Genomic DNA, 17314 nt, shown 5'->3' on the forward strand with positions numbered 1-17314 from the left:
TCTATACTTCATTGTGGTGGGTGAGGAGCCTCTCATTCTGGTGTTGTATGTTGATGACTTGATCATCACTGGTGAAAAGAGACTCATTGAGGGCTGCAAGAGAGATCTTGCTTCAAAGTTTGAGATGAAGGATATCAGCTTGATGCATTATTTTCTGGGATTGGAGGTGTGGCAGGAGGAGGGGCATTTCTTCCTGGGACAAGGGAAGTACATTGTGGATATTCTTAGCAGATTTCACATGGAGGATTGCAAACCCATGTCAACTCCTATGATCACTAACTAGAAGAAGCTTCACGCTTTTGATTCCGAGTTGGTGGATCCTACTCTATACAGACAGTTGATTGGTTGTTTGATGTATTTGGTCAACACTCAACCAGATATATGTTTTGCAACTAACACTATGAGTCAGTTCATGTGTGAGCCCAAGTGATTGCACTGGGTCGCTGCAAAACACATTCTTCGTTACTTGCAGTGGACTGTGGATTTTGGTCTGGATTATATACAGGGTGATGGAGTGAGACTGGCAAGGTACATGGATTCAGATTGCGTAGGTTGTGCTTCAGATAGGAAGAGTACTTCCGGCTGTTGTTTTGGGTTGGCTTCAGCAGTTGTGTCGTGGATCAGCCGGAAACAACAGTCAGTTGCATTGAGCTCACCTGAGGCAGAGCATATGGCTGCTAGTTTGGCTAGTTGTGAGGCCATATGGCTTCGCAAGATGTTGTTCGATCTATTTGGTCAGGCATTGAGACCTTCAATAATTTTCTGTGATAATCAAAGTTGCATAAAACTCACGGAGAATCCAGTTTTTCATGACAAGTCAAAACATATTGAGATCAAGTATCACTTCATTAGAGACTATGTCCAAAAGGGAGTTGTCAAGCTTGAGTACATTTCTACAAATGAGCAGGTAGCGAACATTTTCACCAAAGCCTTACCACGGGGCAAGCATGTATACCTCAGAGACAAGATGGGAGTGGTGAGGAACACTTTCCTCGATAAGAGGGAGTGTTAAAATTTGGGTACCAAAGGGCAAGTGGTTCCCTAAGGCTTTGATCTTTGGCCTAAGAAAAAGTGTCCAAATTTATTTTTTACTTTTCTCCTAAAATGACTTTATAAGTGGTAAAGTCAATTTAATTTAAAAGTGACTTTATAAGTGGTAAAGTTACATTCTAATTTAAAAGTGACTTTATAAGTGGTAAAGTTACATTCTACTTTAAAGGTGACTTTATTAAAGTGAATGAAGAATTAGAAAGTGAAAAAGTGACTATGGAAATAAAAGGCTAAGTGGGTTTTTATTTAAGTGGGTGAGTTAAAAAATAGAAAGTGAGAATTAAATACACATTTATTCTCATCACTAGATCTAAATGAATCTCAGCGATTAGATCTTAGGATAACCCAAAAGGTCATTTAGAGAATAAAAGGAGAAGAGAAGAGGAAAAGATCAATTCATTCTTTCATGAGCATTTGAGAGAAAGAGAAGAGAGAGCAAGGAGAAAATTTCTGAGCAGTGAGGAAGTGAAGTAGAGCAGCAAGAAGACATTTCAGGAAATCTAGGTAGCAGCGTTTATTGGCACGCAACCCAAAGAAAAATCATACAGTAGGAGAAACGCATAGAAATCGAGGAAGAGGGACAGCAAGTTCTAGGCACATTTTTTGAGGTTGGCCGCACAACATTTAATGTTGTTTTATTGCTGTAAAAATTTATGTTTTGGTTATTCGATGATTGGCACGATTTTCAAGGTGGAGTTCAAGCATGGAAATCGAGATAAGTTGTAATTTGTGGTTGTTGGAATTTTTACTATGTATTTCAGTTTCTTTGTAAAATCATTTTCAAAAATAAAGAAGAGCTCTCAAACTGGTTCTTCCCAAAAGTTGTAGGGGGTTTTTCCAGGGTCACATTGACCAAAAATCATTGTGTTATTTTCTGTGTGTGGCTATCATAATTTTGCTGTGTTTTATTTCTTCAATTTCAGCAGTTGTGAAATCTCTAAATTTGTGTTTTCAGAAAAATATTATCATTTCCAAATTTTAGAATTTTTATCATGCTTGGATTTAAAACTAAATGCATGGAGTGATAAGGAAAACTGATAACCGGAGTGAGGGTTGAAATTTCTCCAATCTATATTATGTAACTTTCCTTGATGGCCACTCAAAGAAAACTTGGAACTATTTGTTGAAGTCCAACGATGAAGTATTTGAAAATTTTCAAGAATTCAAAGCAGAAGTACAAAATCTTACAGAAAAAATGATAAAGATATTAAAATTTGATAATGGAGGAGAATACACTTCAAAGGAGATCATAGATTTTTGTAAGGAGGTTGGAATTAAGAAGGAACAAATAGTTCCATATAATCTACAGCAAAATGAAGTAGCATAACGAAATAATCACTCAATTGAGGAAAGTGTTAGAGCCATGTTACATGATCAAGACTTGCCGAAATTTTTGTGGGGTGAAGCAACCAAAATTGTTGTCTACATTCAAAATCAAAGTCCTCACAAATTGCTAGACAACATGACTCCTTAAGAAGCATTCACTAGGAAGAAACCAAGTGTAGACCATCTCCAAATATTTGGTTGTCCTGCCTACATTCACATTCTGAAAGATAAAAGAAAGAAGTTGGATCCTACAAGCATGAAGGGAATACTTGTTGGTTGTGGTAACACTTCAAAGGCATATATGATCCACATAAAAGAAGGGCACCAAATAGAAGTAAGTCGAGATGTGATCTTTGATGAAAGTATTGCATTCAAGAAATCTAAGGATCTCCCGATTGACTTTGATGATAAAGAACATCCAATATTTAAAGAATGTCCTGGGGATGAAGAGGATTCAAATCATGAAGAAGAAGGTCCCAGTGAACCTGTGCAACAAGTCATGTAGAAAAATACCTAATTGGTTGAAGTCTACTCTTCTAGATGCGGAAGAACATGGAGCAACCAAGGGTACATTCAGGGATAGTAAGAATGTAATGAACAAAGTTCGTACTTCACAGTAATCTTTAGAATACTTCGAAAACAAAGACATCCATTATAGGAAAAGTAATTGTATATTGAATAAAGTGTAAAAGATATTGATGTGATGATTACAATTGAGGGTGAGGGCCTACTTATATACCTAGGCAAGTACCTGTTCACAAAAGATCATGTCTTTAGAGACATACCTATTCACTACTAATTAATTATTCATTATTATTATTATTTATATTATTTATATATATTTTATTCATAACATAGAAACCCAAAAGATATTCACCTATATGACAAAGTTAATTAAAGCAGAACCATCCACCTTTGAAGATGTTGACATGTTGTCAAACATCAAGAATGGAAAGATGCCATGAATGAAGAATATCAATCAATAATGAAAAATGGAGTTTGGGAAATCGTTCCTAGGCTTGAAGACAAATTTGTGGTGACTTCCAAATGGTTGTACAAGATTTAACATGCAGCAAATGGAAGTATTGATAAATATAAGGCAAGATTTGTAGCTAGGGGTTTCTCCCAACAAGAAGGCATCAATTATGAAGAGACATTTTCACCTACAATTAGGTATACAAATACGATCGTTAGTCTCTTTGGCAGCATCGATGGGATGGAACATCCATCAAATGGATGTCAAGACAGTGTTCCTGAATGGTACTATCGATGAAGAAATCTATATAGAACAAACCTTTGGATTTGAAGTGAATGATAGAGAAACTCATGTCTACAGGCTGAAGAAGGCACTTTATGGCCTTAAGCAAGCTCCAAGGGCTTGGTACGCAAGGATGGACACATATCTGCAAAGATTGGGCTTCTCAAAGAGTTTTGTTAATCTGAAACTTTATATTAAGGTTGTGAAGGGTGAGCCCGTAAGCATTCTTCTATATATGGATGATCTTCTCATGACACGTATGGAAGGTTGTATTCAAGAGTGCAAAAAGCAATTGGCAACAAAGTTCAATACGAAGGATCTAGCGCTAATGCATTATTACTTGGGGTTGGAAGTTTGCAAGGACCTCATGAGATATATCTAGGTCAAAGAAAATATGTGATTAAGATGTTGCAAAGGTTTGCCATGATGGATTGCAAACCTATGACAACCCCTATGATCACAAATTTGAAGAGAATAAGAAGATTTGATTCAAGCCCTGTGGATCCAACAAGGTATGAGCAATTGGTTGGCTCTCTGATGCATTTGGTGAATACTCGACTAGAAATTTGTTTTGCAGTGAATATTCCCACTCATTTCCAGCTAGAGCCCGAGTATGACCATTGGATAGCAGCGAAGCATATAATGAGATATCTATGAGGAAGAACCCACTACTGCCTGAAGTATGATAGAAAGAATGATGTCCACTTGATTTAATATACAGATTTTCATTAGGGAGGCAGTGACTACTAGAGGATGTTTTAGTTTAGAATCCTCTATGATATCCTGGATGAGTAGAAAGCAAGGGAGTTGCTTTGAGTAGTGTTCAGGCTAAATACATTGCAGCATGTGAAGTAAGCAGAGACATTGTTTGGTTGAGAAAGTTGTTGTCCAACCTGTTTGAAGGACCAATGGACACTACGGTTATATATTGTGATAACACCAGTTGCATAAGGTTGTCTAAAGACCCAGTGTTACATGGAAAGACAAAGCACATAAATAACAAGTATCATTACATACGAAATTTGGTGCAAGATGGAGTGTTGCAGCTACAGTATATCTCCACCAATGAGCAGGCTTGTGTATTTGAGAGACAAGCTTGGATTGGTTAATTTATCCTCCCTAACTGAGAGGGAGAGATAGACACATCGTTCTTGTCTTCGCTTGGTGAAGAAAGAATGGAGGATTGGGTAAGCATTTGGTTTCTAATACTCTTTGAGGATAAGTTAGGGCATCCAATAGCTAAGAGTAGTCGAAAAGGAAATTCCTTGAGGATGTGTTATTCCAAGACAGAAATTGTCCTAAAAGGGCATACCCTTTGAACACTCGGGTGGGGTATGTGCCTTTAGAGACAATGATGATGGTGTCTATCAGTCATTGGTCTCAGTAGCATTGTGCTCTGATCTTGTGGAGAGATAGAGTTGTTAGTCAAGGCCTTGCTATGTGACAACGTTGGTTCGTATGATGAGATGCAAACAAATAAGCTAAAATGATAACTTATAAGATGGCTTACCAATCTGACTCTTCTTATGAGATCTCTTTAGTTTAAGAATGTCCATGTACCATTATGAATAACTCCCCAGTTAAGAGGCAGTGTTGAAATGTGTAACTATGTCTGGTAGTCATAAATGTGAAATGTACATTTGATTCTTGTATATTGTAAAAAGAAAGAAAAACTATTATTGCTATTTTTTGTAGCATGGATTTCAAGCTCAAGGTCATTTTATTTAGAGGTCAAGAACCCATTAAGTGCTTCTAAGGTTTATCCTAGTGTCAAGAAGTCAATAGAGTCATTGTCATATGAAGAAGACCCCAATGGGCACATTGTAACATGTCAAAAGAATTATTTTTGTAGTTAAAAGTGTCAAAATACCCTCCAAGACCAAGTGGGCCTAGCAGCGAAGAAGTCAACCTCATTAGGGCATCTCGTCCTCCTTGGAAGCCTATATATAGGAGGGAACTTGACCTCTTATGGACACTCACTAACTTCTCATCACTCAAGCGAAGGAGAAGCAGAAGATAAGTGAATAAGGATAGAAGGACGAAGGACAAAGATCTTAGGTTATTTCTCTCTCTCTCTCACGTGTGAAAGGAAGGCCAGGTTTGCACCCGCAAGGTCGAAGTTGTGAAAATTGCAGAAAGAAGGTCGAAGAAAGGGCCTCTTAGGTCACCTATAAGCCCTAAAAGGAGAAGCAACCCAAGCGAAGGTCAAAGGAAGCCTTGGAAGCCCTAAAATTGCTCACATGTATGGAAGCAACTATCGTTGCAAGAGCCGGAAAGTTTAGTCCTGCAATGGAGGCCGAAATTTTGTAGCCAAGGGTCGAAATTGTGCAACTGGAAGAGATTTAACTGGGTTTGACTTAGATAGAAGAAGCACATCATCAAGAAGTTTTGGCTTGGTCTTGGAAGGGTATTGGTCTTGGTCTAAAGGTCTTGGAATTTGTCATTTGAAGAATCTATAAGAAGAGAAGTGATTTGTGAGTTTTCCTCTCAAGTGGAGAGGTTTTGGCCCTGGCTTGCAGCCTACATCTTGTGTTCTTGTGTACTATTGATCTTCTTGTTTTTGGTAGTTGTTTGATGATAAGAACAACATAATAATAAGAGAAGTGAATAATCAAGAAAAAGTAAAAATACATCACAAGCAATTATGGATCTTTCTGACATATGAGTTGACTACATACAATTGATGACCTTCCACAAATTGAATCACATAGTGGTGTCTATGAGAGGTTGTGTAATGAGGAAAATCCATCAAGAGTCCTTTCCTAAACTAAGGACTAAACGAGGTGGCCTTCTTAGCCTCTTGCACTAGTTCATTGTGATATCTATGGACCAATCACTACATCTTCTATTGGGAAATCCAAGTACTTCCTCACCTTCATTGACAGTTCTTCCCACTATCTTTATGTATCCACCACTAAATATAAGGTTGAAGTGTTTGAAAAGTTTTAGGAATTCAAATCTTTTGTGGAAAATCAAAACGACAAAAGATCAAGTGTCTTAGGACTAGTAGCAAAGGTAAATATGTTAGTAATAATTTCTAATCATTTAATTTATCTTAAGGCATTTCTTGGTAGAGAATCAATCCTTGCAATCCATGGAAAATTGAAAGTACCAAAGTGGAAGAATAGGGCCATCATCGAGATAGCTTACAACATACTTCACTGCAAGAATATTAAGATTTTACTCTAGGGAGAGGTGTTTGTTTGTGCAGTCCATATCATCAATAGAACACCTATTCATGTTGTCACTAGTATGACTCCTTATGATAAATGGTATGGTGGAAGACCCTTTATTTCACATTTTAGGTCTTCGGATCTAGTTCAATGGGCCCATGCTCCTAAGGAAAGGTGAAATACATCTGCATGTCTAAACTCCACAACACTCTAGTTGGCCACGGTGAAACTCTTTATAGATATTTGCATTTATAACCTCCCCTCTCATAGGGTGGTTGAATATGGAGAAGTTATTTTTAACAAGGTTCCTATCCATGGTCTACCAAAATATTTCTCGTACTTCTTTCAAAATATTCTGCAAATGGACCTCAACGTGCTTCCATGGATCACACTTCTTCTCATTGTTTTAAAAAACGGTCGTTTCGATACCGAAACGGCCGAGTTGATCCGAGCCGATACCCTCAGCCATGACTCGGCCTTTGAAACAGTACGTTTGGCCAACTCGGCCGTTTCTGTTATGACTCGGCGGAGTCACAAAAAGCCGGCCCAGAACACGTTAAACAGCAATTTAATATTTTTTAATGGATTTTTAAGGTGATTTCTGATTGTTTTGGACTCGAAGGTGTTATATGAATTTGCTAAATGTCATTTGGGGTCCATTCCCCCTCCCAAACCCTATTTAACACACTCAAATGCTCTCTACTATAGATATGCTATTCAAATTTCATGGTAATGTTAAATTCTTAAAGTAAAAGTGACATTCTCCTTGATCTTCATTTTCATCCTTTTACTTAAATTTTTAACATTACCATGAAATGACTCAGGATGTTTGAGAGTGGTTTCGGCCTCATTGGATTTCATATGGAGAAAGTAGAATTTTAGATTTCATTCAAAATCCAGCAGACTTATCAGTTTTTCAGGATTTCAGGATTGGAGGATTGCAATGTTTCCATTGAATTTTGTCATGTATTAGGGTATGGAACTCTTATTTAATCAAGAGCACCAATCCCTCTATGTACCTTGATGTTAGTGACATTGGTTGTTGAACTCCACTGGGATTCGCTCCCAAACCAGGAGCTTCTGAAAATGTCGCTCCCGCTCCCATTTTCGCTCCTGCTCCCAAGTAACACAAAGAAGAGAAACCGTTTGGATCAAAAACGGTTAAATGATCTAGTTTATGTCCAATACAACCTCCGACTCAGACGAAACCATTTGCTGAACAAAAGACCTGATTCAGATCCCATTGTGTTGGAAGACATTGATCCAACATGAGATTGGGTAGTGGAGAGTCGTCCAGCAGAGTTTGATCTTGATGAGGATCTTGATTTAGATTTAGATATCGAGACATCAATTGAACTTGAACATGTTGTTCAGTTGAATGCAGATCCCAATCCACTATCCTTAGTCTCACAGCCAGCAAGGACTCCAGTTGTAGGTGTGTTTGGAAACATGAATGAAAATCTCTAAAATTATGTTTAAAATCTTTAAAATTATATTTTTTTATAATAAAAAATAAATATTTAATGTATTTTTTACAACGACCGAGTCATTGAAATCGAGCCCGCCGAGTCATTACCGTTTTGGAGTCGGAGTCGGAGTCGATCCTCGGCCGAGTCGGAGTCGGAGTCGAAGTCTTAAAACATTGCTTCTTCTCATCCACCATGCAGGGCCTCTTCCAAACAACTATTGTCAAGTTTTGATGGACCCTTCTAATTCTATGAGTACTTTCTCAAACATTCCTTCTATAGTATTGGGCAAACTCCTATGGCTACTGTGGACCTTGTTAATGAATCACCCAGTTTTCCTATTGCAAAGGACCCTTCACTTTTCATGATACTCTTGCCAGTGCCTCATCCAATGTCCAACAACATGAGTATAAGAAGCATGAGCAGAAGCATCAATAGGCTTTGCACCTTGTCTTTACCCACCAGGATATACACCTGGATTTGGTCTTTTTTACTTTTATCAACACTAGCAACAATGGATGGAGCAGTTCCAAATGCAACAGTCAAGATAGAGAAAATTTTCACAGTAGCTACAACTTCACCAATTGTAGAGGTTGTCGCAAAGATAAAGGAATCTCCATTCATATCTTATTATAGTAGTTAGGGGTGGATACTTACAATTATGGAGTATACCCATCAACTTAGCACTTTTCACGATACTCTCGTCAATGGCTCATCCATTGCTCATGTCACAGATGATCCTGACACTTTGATTCCATTACTCAATGTTGATGGCCACACCTTGCATTATCCACCTGCACTAGTGACTCTTCCTTCGGATGGGTTAAGGGCTATGCCTAAGTGGGATATCTCCACTTTTGTTGATGCTAGCAAAGTTGCTTCCTAGTCCATCCACGTGCTATCAAGGAATCTTCTCCACCTTAAGCCCTTCTTATTGAAATCACAAAATGTTTTTAGGAAGAACCTAATCTATTTGAGTTTCTTATTGGTCCATTAGAGCACTATCAAAAAAAATATTCACCACCATGGACCATTATTCAGCTGCCTAATGTCCTGGCCAAACCGAAACCATCTCCCACCTAAATCCCTCTAGAGCTCAATCTTAGTTGTTCATGATCTTGGCAAAGTTATTGATGAAGGAACATATTGTAGTTCAAGGGGGATGAGCCAACACTCTATTCAACATTAAAGGGGGGAAGTAAATTTAGTAATATTATATTTTAAGAGCATCTCTTTGTGGCCCCATTTTCAGGTCAAAGTGGGTGTTGGAATTACTGGTGTAAATTGTACATGTGACCACAACCATTCAGGTGTATCATTTTCTACTTGTAGCTATGCCTAAGGCCATATTTTATTTCACTCATTCTATATTACAATTACATTTAAGGTCGACCTTGTCAAACTTCATATGTAACCTCAATAACCCTCTTGGGGTGTGTGCCATTGTTTTGTGGGCCCATAACCCATGCTTGAAGGGATGCCTCACTGATTAGACTTATAACCACTCTTAAAGGAACACCTCACTTGAGTTGTGTATAAATACACAATTGAAGCTCTCAATTGTCTCATCTCAAAAGAGTCATAAACCTAAGGGAAAACAATTTTGTCATTCTCTGTTGTGAATCACAGTATTCAAAACAAATAAGTTTGAACAGTAAACCAATCAAATTGGCTAGTTCATTAGGCCGAGCCATCCACCAGTAGAAAAAATCAGTTTTGAACCTTGCAGGCTAGGGTTTCTAAGCCTAATAGGCCATAAATAGGTCGATTTTCCCATAAACCAGCCGGTTCCTTCATAAACCGATAAGTTTATTGCTAGGCCAGCCACGAACCCCACAGAAGTTAATTTCATGCTTTTTGAAGCGATTTTCAGGAAAACTACGAGTTGTTTCCCTCCAAAAACAACCCCTCCAAGCCTTTAAAACCATGCCTACCCTCTCATTTGCCTCACACATCTCAACCCCAGCAATGTTGGGAATCAGGTAAAAGTGACATTTCCTTTATCTTTCATTTAGACCCTTTTACTTAAAATTTTAAAATTACCATGAAATGACTCAGGATGTTTGAGAGTGGTTTCAACCTCCTTAGATTTCGTATGGAGAAACTAGAATTTTATACCTCGCTGAAAATCCAGTAGACTTAATAGTTTCCAGGATTTCGAGATTTGCAGGATTGCAATGTTTCCATTTGATTTTGTCATGCTTGAGGGTATCATATTGGCATTTGACCAAGAGCATGAAGCCCTTTAAATACCTTGATGTTGGTGGCATTGATTGTTGAACTTTGCTGATGTTGGTGGTATTGATTATTAAACTCCTCTACCATGGCTTTAACAAAAATGCACCATTCACTAGAAGGAAAATAATTGATGAGGCATGCTAAGTTTTTTCTACCATATTATAAGGTTGAGGGTGTGAAAATTTCAAGTCTAATTGTAGCAACTGAAAATTTATTCTTCTTATTGTAAATTAATTATGATGTTTATTTGCTACAGCAGATAACGAATAAAGCACATTGCAATTTTTCACCATAAAAATATTGCAGAAAACAAAACCTTGGAAACTAAGAAAATGCTAGCACACACATAAAAATGACACAATTACTTTTCGGACAATTGTCCCTAGAAAAACCCAATGCAGGAAAACCAGTGCAGCAGCTGAGGGTTTTATTATCATGCATCAGTGAAATTTTGAGTACAATAAAATGGATGCCAAACTGGCGATCCTCTCTAAGAGAAATACTGGAAAAAATATCTGAGGGAATTTACCCTCCTCCACGAGCAATCCTAACCCCAACTAACCATAGAAACTTCCTCCGGCAAAACCCTGCATCAGCCTTCTACGTAGAGCCTGCGCAAGCCAAATTCGCACTCGTTTGGAACTGCTTTTGGATCAGTCGTTCTGCCTATAGTTGTTGCTGGAAGTAATGATCTGAAAATTGGGCACTAAAGGCTTCTTGTCAAACTTACAAGAACCTCTCCCGCTCCAAAGCTTATATATTCCCAAGATCTATGTTTATGATTGACAATTTGCGAAATAAATAACTTAAAAGTGGTGTATGCTTATGTTTTTTTTTAGATTGTTTATGTGCTTTAAGTTTATTTGCTTAAAACTAATATGTAGCGTATAATAGTGAAACAGTGCGGCAAATAAACATCATACACATAGCAACAAGATGCAGCAAGTAAACAAACCATAAGACAGTAAGCTTAATATGGAGTTCACTCGGATATCTTGGGCTACGTCTCCTTGAGCTCTAATCAACTCAATTAGGTTCTATGGGATTATGGCTGAATTCTTTTACAATCTCCACGCTCAACTCCATTGGTTTACAGCTGAACCTATAGGTTTAGAATATCATCTCATCCTGCTGGCTGTCCATACTCTACAGACAGATGTAGGCTTCTCTTGACTAGATTCCTTCAATCAACGCTCTGGGCTATCTTGAGCTCTAGCTTGCACCAACTCCCTTAGAATTCTCTTACCGTCTCTGGAACTCCTTCTTCTGTCTTCAGCACACATCAGACACCAACAACAGTTGGACCATTTGATCTCTTTGTTGTTCTCTCGGCTTTGGCTCTCGACTCTGACTCTCGGCTCTAACTCTGGCTCTCACTCTGCGAAGGGGGAGAGAGTACTATGTGATTCTGTCTCTGCCCCCAGCTATGAGCTCCCTCGAGAGAGAACTCACTTCTCTGCTGCTACATTTTTGTGAGCTCCCTTGAGAGAGAACTCACTTCTCTGCTGCTACATTTTGTGAGCTCTCTCTGTCAATCGTGCTCTCTGGCTTTTGTGAGGCATTCTTCCGACTTTGCGACTTCCTGTTCGTTCCTCTACATGTAATCATTCCTCTGTCTCTTCGAGTGGCCCGCTGGCTCTCTGGGTCTCTGGGTCTGTGATAGGCCATCTAGCTCACTAGCTCTATGGCTCTCTGCATATAACGCATTCCTGTTACAACACATCATTGTTACAAAACACCCACGTACAGCGTGGCACAATGATTTTAGAGCAGGGACAGTTACAAAGGAATCAGCGGGCATGGGCAACTCAATCGTTTAGCCTTCCTCCTGTATAATTCCTAAATTAGACCACATAACAAAAATACACAGGAAACTCACGAAAACACCATCATGAGCATTACAACCGGAACTCAAATAATATGCAATCGCCTCTATAATCCTTATGGGGATTGGGCCCTGATCGCAAACCGCAATCGCATATGTCAACGAGCCTTTGTATTGGGGATTCGCCGATTGCCGATCGCCGATTGTCGATAGCTGATCACTCTATCGGCATTATCGCTATCGGCCCATCGAATCGGCGTATCGCTATCGGACCCCTCGCATCGGTGCTATCGTTGATCGCATATCGGCATATCGTAGTGTTATGGCTCGGGGGTCTTCCCTTTGACTATGTCAATCGCCAATATATATATCGTTGATCACATCGCCGCTTGCCGCTTCATCGCAATCGCAATCGCAAATCGGCTCACCCGAGGTTTCGATATCGCATGCAGGCCTACCTCCGATGCGATATATCAGAGATCGTTGATCGGGGATCCGTCTGGCCTTTGGTCTAAGTCCTCCCTTTTACCTCTTCTGATGTGAATTCATTCAATGAGCCATTAATATAAAAAATGCCTCCTTTTCTAAGGATAATGAGCAATCTTCTTTTTACAATAACTTCTTCATCCAAAGTCCATATTAGCCTATTCAAATTGCGTTAGATTTAGAATGAAGAAATCTATGCAATAAGACTATTCCCAAGGGCATCATTTGACTTTCATTTTTCCTCTGTGAGGAATATTCATAGACTTAGAAGTCTGTGTTAGATCCATTTTGGATCAAGTAACTAGCCTCCAACACCTGACACACCCTGCTCTTTAGCCAAATCGAATTTCCTTCTTGCAGCTACTACGCAGTCCCTGCGCAGCCTCTTCGAGAAATAATACGACCTCCACTCGTGACTCTCCAAAACTGGAAATCTCCTCCGAAATCACTATCTTTGCCCCCCTGCGTCCCTTTTGGCTCAAACTTTCTTCGTCTGATCGACCTCTAAAGTTGGATAGCTCGACTTGCCAAGGAACTCGCACTACTGCCTTCTCACTCGTGTGTCTCCATCAAACCCCTCAACCTCCTATTATAATCTCTAGTTGCATCACCAACAGCCATGATTAAATCTTTATCGATGGCTAAGATCATTTATGAGTTGATCCATGTAAGTTTCTAGAGAAATCTCACCTCCTCAATTAATTGTTGTTAATTAATCATTTTCCCTAAGTTAAGATTTGGAAAATTTTAATTACTGATTAATTAACTTAATTAAGGCATTTCTAGGTGGATTTTCCTGAAACTTTTTTTGGGTTATGGAGTCCTAGTGTTTCTTAGCCTCTATGACAACTATCAAGACTAGAACACCATTTGATGCTACAAAAGCTAACAACGAGATGAACCCTTCACTCAAACCAAAATCATTGTTTAGGCATGTTAAACTTTTTCAATTTCTACCATATTATAAAGTTGAGCAATCCAAGTTTGAAGACTTTGAGCTAGATGATGTTTATCTAGCTCTTGTTGATGATCCCATTTCTAATGGTGGTGAATCAATGATGAGGTTTATGAGTGATTATGTCGATCAATGATTTGTAGTTTTGATGTCTAGTTTTGTCGCTACTACTCCTATTGAGGTTGTCTAGTAGCGGTGATGAGTTTGATCATGTTGAGCAGTGATCATGTTGATCACTAATATGTAGACTTGTAGTAGGCCAGTAACCTAATAGCTTGTAGCATTCTTTTGGAATCTAGAGGCCATTTAGAGCCTCATTGATTGTGTATTTTGTAGTTGATATGTATTGCACTCGGTGCCATTTTGATATATTCACCTTCATATGGTATATAGATGAGCAAACTTTGCATATTTTGCCTCAATTGGTTTGGAATCACGGTTTTAGATATTAAAAATAGTTTTTTTCATGAAAAATAAATCATTTCATGTATTTTTTTAAAAACGGTTCATTGAGATCTAATTAGTCCCAGTTTGACCGGTTTTGGTTTGAAACCCGATTTGATAGGTGGATTGGTCCAATCACCGAACCTAGTTTTGAATACTATGGTTGTAAATGATAACTTTCTCTTAGGTGCACTTGAGTATTTTTGTATTCAACAATTGTACTTGGATTTTGCACTCTCTCTCTCTCTCTCTCTCTCTCTCTCTCTCTCTCATGCACTTCTAAGGAGACTATTTTAGAAATTGGGTGAGATTTGGTTCCATCGATCCCTCTATTAACCCTTATAAAATATTAAGAACTCTCTGGGATGCAACGGGGTCATCACATGAATTTTATGTTGTGGTTGATATAATTCCATTAGTGCATTCCCCATTGCAAGTCATGGCCTGCACTTCATAACCTATGCCCTAAGGGCAACCCATTTAGGTTTACACCTTTATATTGCTATTTTTTTCCGTCCTTTTACTAATTTAGATTCTAGATTATTTTGGAGATGCCACAGGCACTCTCACATTGCCATTGCATTCTAATGAATTTTCAAATACCAATGACCTATTTTGGTCATTCGTGGACATTTGCATAGTTTATTTTTTCTTTCAAGTTTTTATGTGCATCAGTACTTAAAAACATGGTTTGATATAAATTGGAAAATAATAATCCATTTCAATTCACCGCAACCTAAATAATATCTGCTTCAATCTAACTTAAACCCAAACATTTAAAAAATATCAATATGACAAAAATGTTAAACACAGATGACAACAATAGCCTTTACCTCCTCATCTGGTAAATCTCAAACATGTTGATTTCTTATTCTCTATTAAGAAAACAATAAAAATGTGTCGAGAAATAGAAGTAAACATGTATCACTCAAGAGAGCATGGGATACACTCAATTGCTGTTGAAATTTGGGTAGCTCGAAAGGTATTTCCAAGTGAAGAAAACCCACAAAAAGAGAGTTTGTGGACAATGTACCCAGGTTTGGGGTTTTGACCCAAAGGAGTAGGGCTTGGAACCCAAGGAAATTAATTTAATATTTTAATTTGTTGTTGAGTGGTGTAGTGGGGTCTCTTGAAGAACAAAGAGGGCTCCTAAGTCACCTAATCAAAAGGTATAAATATAGGCCAAAGCAAAGGCTAGAGGACACAAGTGAGAAGGACTTCATTTGTGAGTGAGGAGAGCTCTAGAGGCAGCCGCAGCCAAGCAAGCAAAGGACAGCTAGTGTGTAGCTGAGTTGAAGAGTTCTGTCAAGGAACCGAGTTTGGTCTGGAAAGCAAAGATTAGGGCTGCAGGCCTAGGAAGGATCTGCAGCCGGAAGGAAGGTTTGTTTTTTTGAGGCCACGGTACGTTAAGGAAGGTACATGCAGCCCTACGAAGGAAGCCGCAGCCCAGAACAGCAGCATCTATCAGGAGGACTGTGCCTAGACCTGAGGGCTGGCATTAAGCAAGGACCAAGGGTCTGTTTGAGATCTAAAGCAGGCCCCTGTTAGGTCTGCAGGAGGGAGCCACAAGGCAGCTAGGATAGGCTGTTCAGGAGAGGGTCGCAGCCCTGTTTGGTGTAATGCTGCCAAGGAGAGGGCTACAGGCCCTGTTGGATGCACTGGAGACTGACCGAGGGCACAGGGTGGCTTGGTTAAAGCCGCACAGGGCTACAGGCAGGAGGCCAAGGGCTGTGGGACTGCTAAGGAGGCTGATAAAGGGTGGTTTAGAGCTGCTGGAGTACCCTGAAAGACAACAGAAGCACCTGCTGGTGAGATCAAGGAGGTCGAGGCTTCAGGGGGGCTGCTGTAGCAGCATGTTGAAGAAAAAGGGCAACCGGGGCCTAGAAGAAGCAGATAAGGAAGCAGTGAAGGAAGGCTGACTGAGGGCTGCCACTTCAGCTGGAAGGAATCAGCAGTGACAGAATGGTTGATTGAGAGGGCTAGTTAACCCCTAGAACAGCAGTTTGACAGACTAAACAGCTGTAAGTATTTTGTATTATTTGTGTTTTGTTTTGGGCAGATGAGAGCCTAAAGGAATTGGCCTCAGCCATAGTTGTATTGGTCAAAGAACTGACTGTGTATTATAGCATTGTATTATGGATTGTAAAGTATGATCCCTGTTATGAGAGCCCTATGGTTTTCGTATTGGTGGACTAATAAGAAAAGTGTTTTGGGCGAAAAAAACTGTGTACTGTTATTGATCTGTTTGCTGTTATATTCCGCTGTGCAAAGTCGTTTAAAGGTGGGCATCTCTAGTGTGTTTGTTTTCCTAGCTAGGGCATAGACCTGACCTAGGGTGCATCGAAATTCCAACCATTGCCATGTAATTCTAAATGTGATATGCAGAGAAACAATCTAATACCAAGCAACTCTGAAGAATAGGCTTCATTTTCTTGGCATATCGTTTCAACTACCATCAAAATTTACCATGAGAATACACAATGAGAATGTAAATGGCATTTACCTCTAGAAATGCTGCTAAGGATGAAAGGAGGACTATTATTAAAGGTGGGCATCTCTAGTGTGTTTGTTTTCCTAGCTAGGGCATAGACCTGACCTAGGGTGCATCAAAATTCCAACCATTTCCATGCAACTCTAAATGTGATATGCAGAGAAACAATCTAATACCAAGCAACTCTGAAGAATAGGCTTCATTTTCTTGGCATATCGTTTCAACTACCATCAAAATTTACCACGAGAATACACAATGAGAATGTAAATGGCATTTACCTCTAGAAATGCTGCTAAGGATGAAAGGAGGACTATTATTTTAATGTTGATTATAATTACGTCCTTTCAATTATAATCTTCCGGGATGATTTATCTTTTTTGTAAAATGCAAACAATCTTACATTCAAAATTACCTGAGGGAGGGTGCAACAACAGAGGAGGCTGCACTTTGTAATACACTGATTCCAACTAGTCGAATAAAAGATGCCTTGTCCTGCTCCAGAACATACTTTACACTTGTGCCTAGAAATCACCAAACCAAGTGCAAAGAACCTGTTTAATTTGTCCTGTGAATATGTTTAATAAAAATAAAACCATATTGCT

The 17314-nt window shown here is 39.0% G+C and overlaps 1 protein-coding gene across 1 annotated transcript in view; it reads right to left on the bottom strand.

The window, feature by feature from the left end:
* The window catches only part of ABCD1 (peroxisomal ABC transporter 1), a 263688-nt gene that overhangs the window by 155863 nt on the left and 90511 nt on the right, over window positions 1-17314 (bottom strand). The window contains exon 15 of the mRNA XM_089424535.1: window positions 17125-17233. Within this exon, the coding sequence (XP_089280661.1) occupies window positions 17125-17233 (109 nt within the window). The remainder of the gene's footprint in view (window positions 1-17124; window positions 17234-17314) is intronic.

The sequence above is a fragment of the Pinus tabuliformis genome, chromosome 4_2 (assembly GCF_031772625.1).
Source record: "Pinus tabuliformis cultivar Carrire ecotype Pingquan chromosome 4_2, CPIR1, whole genome shotgun sequence".
NCBI classification, from domain to species: Eukaryota; Viridiplantae; Streptophyta; class Pinopsida; order Pinales; family Pinaceae; genus Pinus; species Pinus tabuliformis.